This window comes from Coenobita brevimanus, chromosome 93 (genome assembly GCF_032717465.1).
Source record: "Coenobita brevimanus isolate Jiangsu-jjx chromosome 93, ASM3271746v2, whole genome shotgun sequence".
NCBI lineage: Eukaryota > Metazoa > Arthropoda > Malacostraca > Decapoda > Coenobitidae > Coenobita > Coenobita brevimanus.
The window spans coordinates 31,473,400-31,479,616 of record NC_137046.1 but is presented as its reverse complement, the minus strand read 5'-3'; the positions used below and the strand labels follow the sequence as shown (position 1 = coordinate 31,479,616).

At 45.2% G+C, this 6,217-nt stretch overlaps 1 protein-coding gene and 1 pseudogene across 1 annotated transcript in view; both read right to left on the bottom strand.

Moving 5' to 3' along the window:
• Positions 1–4,942, bottom strand: part of Spase12 (Signal peptidase complex subunit Spase12) — a 73,568-nt gene extending 68,626 nt beyond the window's left edge. The window contains exon 1 of the mRNA XM_080282411.1: positions 4,814–4,942. Coding sequence (XP_080138537.1) covers positions 4,814–4,846 — 33 coding nt within the window. The 5' untranslated portion in view covers positions 4,847–4,942. The remainder of the gene's footprint in view (positions 1–4,813) is intronic.
• Positions 4,943–5,870: 928 nt separating this feature from the next.
• LOC145412674 (5S ribosomal RNA) lies at positions 5,871–5,985 on the bottom strand (annotated as a pseudogene).
• Between the last annotated feature and the right edge of the window lie 232 nt (positions 5,986–6,217).

Genomic DNA, 6,217 nt, shown 5'->3' with positions numbered 1-6,217 from the left:
GAGGTTTGAGAAAAGAAAGACGATTAAATACGTTAGAAAAAAGGCATGCTCTTCATTGGCGAAAAGTGTGGTACCTATACGGTTTTCTACCAACAAGCTTGCATTATCTTAAAGTATCTGAACAAGTCCATTCTGTTATATGTTATTTAGAAAAACATGGGAAAATTAAGTAAAGAAATAAATCTTGAGCATTTATCAGTGAACTGATGATTTGAAAAGTAGCGTTGTACGGTAGATTTATAACAACTCCCTTGCTCAAATTTATGCAAACAACCACACCTCACCAATCTATGCCTTACCTAACTGAAGTCACTCCACCCCTCACTTGCCACTGTTTCACAGATAATACAGTAAATACGTATGAATTGCATGGGAAAATAAACTAAAGAAATAGATCTTCAGCATTTATTAGTGAAATGATAATTAGGGAAGAAGTGTTGTACAGTAGAATTATCACGACTCCCTTGCTCAAAGTTAAGAAAAGGGTCACAGCCCGCAAATTTATACCTTGCCTGACTGCCATATTACACCCCCTCTCTCCCCACTCAGCTGGTTTGCAGATAATACAGTAAATTACATTAGAATTGCAAGCACAGTAATTTTATTTAACAAAGCAAATCTTCCTTTCAATTGGATAGATTTGATCTTTTCTGCCACTACAAATGTGTGCCTCCGCGACCAAAGGGGGTGAAGCGCCGTCCCGGCCAGTTTTGTGTTAACACCAGATAGCACTACTTTAACCCTTCCTCTAATGGTTGGGTGTGGAAATGACCCCCTTCCGACACTGGAAATAGGGTTGAAAGTCATATTTCGTGGAAGGGTGCCGCGTCAAAACCTGCACGCAGCTGCCTCGGCTCGAGGCAAACTCCGCGACCAAAGGGTAGCATATCCAATGCAGTAAGCGCGGCGGTGGAGGTGGTGGTGGCGTGGTGTGTGTCTAGCCAATCAGCGTGCAGGAGGCGGGTGGTAGGTCCGCGCTGATTGGCCAGACTGCTCCCTCGCCATGTTTGTCTGCCTTCTGACTCTGTGCTGTACGGACGCGTCCAAAGGGATTCCTGATTTTGTTGCAATTTTATACGATAACTCGTGGATTACCTGCATTATAGTGCTACTACAATGGCATCTAAGGATGGTGTTCGTGATGAGTGTGTTCCTGGTCCTTCTGGAACAGGGAAAATCATACCAAGGCGGCTGTTTTATGGTAGTGGCAGAGGCGATGAGAGTGGTGGTGATGATAGTGATGATTCGGTGGATGATCCACATTATGTGCCTGAAAAAATGGGTTATTCTGACGTGAGTGGCAATGATAGTGATACAGTGACGGGTGATGGTGATGATAGTGACAATAATGGGGAAGGTGATAGTCCTGGTAATGCCGTAAGTGTTGGTGGTGAGGGTGGTGGTGCCGCTACACGTGTTCCCGCCAAAAGAAAGCGTGATGCCGCCACACACATAGAAAAGAAAGGACGTATCAGGAAACGTAATGTGGACAAATGGGGCAAGGTTGTAGCCAAGAAAAAATGTAACCTAGGCCAGGAATACATCAGTTATGGAACAAAAAAGGTGATGAAAGCACGTAAGATTGGCCCTCCTTGCCCAGATGGATGCTTTAACAAGGTGAGTAGGCAAGAAATTGACCAGATTTTCAGTGATTTTTGGTCTATTGGTGATTATAATCACCAAAATGCCTACCTCCAGTCCATGATAAGGAACGTTCCTGTCAAGAGAAAGCGTACCACAGCTGAGGTGAGCAGTAGGACCACCAACTATGCTTACCATGTGCGTGTGCAACACAGTGACGTGCAGGTGTGCAAGACTGCCTTCACTTCCATTTATGGCCTGGGGAAGAAGAAGATGCAGATTCTGTTGGAGAAGAGGAAGGAGGCACCATCTGGCACACCAGTGTTGGATCGACGTGGGTGCAAGCCATCACCAAGGGCCATCGTTGGCACCAAGCTGGATCATGTTCATGAACACATCCAGTCTTTACCTGTGACCAGCAGCCACTACAGCCGTGTGACAACGCCCCATCGACGATACTTAGAGGAGGGAACTAGTATTGGAGAGCTCCACAATGCCTACATCATCTGGATGAACCAGCATTACCCTGGGGATGAGAAGGTTTCCCAACGTTTTTACCACACTATCTTCACACGGGACTATAACATCGTTTTTAAACCCCCCAAGAATGATGTGTGTGCCACCTGTGAGACGTTCGATGTGAAGCTAAGGAATGGCAGGTGTGACAGCGAAGACGTCTCTGGCATCGAGGAGCAACTTCAGCAACACAAGGATGAAGCCCAGGTCCCTCGTAGGCTCCTGCAGGAGGCAGAAGCAGCCCCATTAGCAGCAGACGATGACGACCTTCGAGTGGTGGCCATGGACCTGCAGCAAACTCTGCCATGCCCACGTCTTCGAGCAGGAGTGGCTTTCTACAAAAGGAAGCTGTGGGTCTACAACTTCTGCGTATACGACGTCAGCATGCAACAGGCCACCATGTTTATCTGGGATGAGACTATTGCAGGGCGTGGTTCACACGAAATTGCCAGCTGCTTACTGAAGTGGCTGAAACTCAAGGCTGATGCAGGACACGACTTTGTCCGACTACGAGTGTTCTGTGACAACTGTGCAGGGCAGAACAAGAACATCTATGTGATCCTTATGGCCCTGCAACAGGTACACATGTGCCGTCTGTGCAGGGTGGAGTTTGTATTCCTGAAGCCAGGCCACTCGTACATGCCCTGCGATCGGGCCTTTGGCAACATCGAGATGAAAATCAGGAAGACAAACTACCTGCCCAGTACAAAAGATTACATGGATGTAATAGCATCGGCTGTGACAAGGATGTTCCCCGTTGTGGCCATGAAAAGGGAGGACTTCCTTGACTTCAAGCAGCTTGCAACACATGTCACCAACCAGCACACTCCTGGATTCTCCACAGCCTGTCAACTGGTGGTTGACACTGCTTATCCAGAGGGGTATTACATCAAGAAGGACTACGATTATTCAGATACCCCAGACACCCTCACCAAAGCTCGTTTGATGAAGGGCAGAGGCAGGTATTCAAGGAAAACCTTCGACCTGTCATAGGTGGCACTGTCAACTAAGTTAACTCACGACAGAGTCCTCACAAAGGAGAAGACTGCAGACCTCAGGAGTATGCTGCACCTACTTGAATCCACTGCCAAGGAGTGGTTACAGGGCCTACTCGATCGCCAGGAAGCACTACTGGGTGAGGGACATGATGTGGCACCAGAGAACGGGGCATCACCAGAGGACGACCCAGATAATGACACTCTGGACTATGTGCCAGTGCCAGCACCCAGACGAAGATAGTGTCACACCTCACCTGCCCTGACCACCCCTGTTGACGACCCTGGCCTGGATAATGGACAACGGATTATGGATAATGGATGAAGACTATGGCACTACTGTACATGGCACTACTGGCACTGTACTGCATTCTCCAGTACTAATGGGTGAGTGTGGGCATTAATTTTCTTATTAACAATAATAATATCAGTATTATTGTAATATTTCGCTACAGGAGATGCTTGTAAAGTTCAGTAAGTGTGCAACATTATGCAACTGTAAGAACAAGCAATAGGTACATTATTTTTCACAATTTTCATTATCTTCCATCAGATTCATATACTTGCGATAGCAAGGTTTAATTTGATATCAAAATGAGCAATGAACGTCAATAAATAGCGAAGTTACAGTTGCAAACACTTTGTTGAACTTTAAAAGCCTCTCCTGTAAAATTTTATTTTTGTCGCTTCGCCCCCTTTGGTCGGGGAGGCCCTCAAATGCATTCTAAGATGATGTATACAGTAATTTCATCTTAGAATGCATTTGAAGAATAAATTGGTGGGCCAAAGCCATACACAACTAAGCAAGGGAGTCGTGATAATTCTACTGTACAACACTTCTTTCCTAATCATCAGTTCACCTATAAATGATCAAGATTTATTTCTTTAGTTTATTTTTCCGTGTTTTATGAAAATAACAACAAATAACATTCAATAAAATGAATTTAACGTATGAACTGTGCACTCCTGCAAGACACCGAAATCATGTGTTACATCTATGGGGTATGTACAAAAAGAGGTTATGTTTCAAATGGAATTATTTGTGTGGCCCCGGATACGAGTGGTATTGTATATACTGTACTTATATACAATCGCATTTTTCATTTCCTGCCTAACTGTACATTCAGTGACTTCATTTCTCCTGAAGACCACAGGTTTACTCTTCCCTACATTCACCTTTAGATTCCATTTCTTACACACTCTCCCAAACTCATTGACTAAGCCTTGCAGTTCCCCCTTGCCTTCACTTAACAATACAGTATCATTTGAATTGTCTCATTTGGGCCAGTCCAACATCCATTGCCCTACCCTAACCTAACCATGCTTTGAGTAACTTCCAGCAAGGCCGTCATTTCAAACATCGGTGAGGCATAAAGAACATGATAAAGGGAAAAAAAAGTCAACAGAAAACATCTGTTTGCCATGATAAAAAGTCAGAAAAATACAAAGTTGGAGTAATAGCAAATGAACTGGTAAGGTACTTCAGCAGCTTAAAGTAAAACGTACATTTACCTAAAGAGTAAAAAAAAGTAAAAATAAAAGTTTTCAAAGATGATGATGCTCATGGGGTGAATGTGAACTCCACATCTACCGTAATCTTTTAATTCTCTTAGAGAAAATCTGGTCTGCTTACCAATACCTGATTATTTTATCCAGCTCAAAGTTGCTCCCTCTACGGTACCGGTAATGGTTAAAACTTATGTAAATACAATGCTACTCACCATGTGAACCGAAAATCCCATGAATGTATCCATACTTCTGTGTAACTATTATACACACAAACTAACAAACAACTCGCAGGTCCTCCAACCACGACTCGGTAAGCCTTCGTGTCACAGCTGGATTGATCACTCACACCGAGCTGTAAACAATCAAATGAGAGCTTAGCTAAAAATAATAATAATATAAAAATAGAGAAGTATTCAAAACAAGTAATTATCTAAACAGAAGTTTGCATATCATTGGTACAGTGCCGATTCTAGCTTTTCTGGGGCCCTGTACTGAGCTCTATAATATGATGAGGCTTCCTCTGTCACGGGTAGCATAACGTAGTTTGTGTGCCCGCCGCCAGGGGCAGAGGGCGGCGCTGATGATGTTTATGCTCTACACGCGACGCCCGCGCCTTTTGAAATCAGCCGATGAATTCGGAAAATATAGTGTCATGGTCCACTTCACAGCTATAATATAGTGCCATGGCCCACGGCTCAGCTTATGTAAGCAACAGCGAAACAGAAACAGCAAGATGGAGGCGACGAGGGCGGGTGTTTCAATGTGGCGGCGAAAGCCACATGCTCGCTGTGGAGATAGTGTCTCTATACCAAGTTCCAGAAATACAGACTAAGAAAAATAATAAATGGGAAAGATTTGAGGAAAAAATGGAAAGGGAGGGAGGAGGAGCAGGCCAGCTGTCATCGGGCCTACTGACGTCATCAGTCCCGCCCGCAGGGGGCACGATGGCTCAGTGGTAGAGCATCAAGCTCGTAATCGGGGGATTGCGAGTTCGAGCCTCGCCCGGGACTGCCGTGCCGGAAATGGTAGCGCTCTCCTGTAAGCTAGCGGGGCTATACGATCTAATACAGGGTCTAGCTCGGGGGAACGCCATTTTTTTTCCATGTCCCGCCCACACGTGCGCGGAGTGACTACATATCTTATGTTCATTTTTTTCATTCATTGCCAGACGCCATGTATCCCAAACGGGGTGGCCAAGGGCTTAGAGTTAATTGTTTTACAGGGAGGGGCACTAATCCTCCACCAACCCCACTCGACACGTAGGGATGCCAACAGCATCTGGTGTTCCCAGGCGGGAACCCATCCAAGTACTAACCAGACCCAACGTTGCTTAACTTCGCTGATCGGACGGGAAGCGGTGTACTCAACGTGGTATGTACCCATTTATTATAGACAGTGCACAGGATGAAGTTACTTCCCACACCATTGTGGCATACATGGCCACACTCCCTCAGATATCAGTTGTTTTATCCGCATTACTCCCAAAATCTTGGCGCATCTTCCATTTCCTAAATATTTCCTCCACCTCCCTTTATTCTCTGCAGTCAACAGCAAGTCATCAGTATACATCTCCCATGGGAGTCCGTTTCTGAAGTTACGTGAGAGAGCTTCAGGAA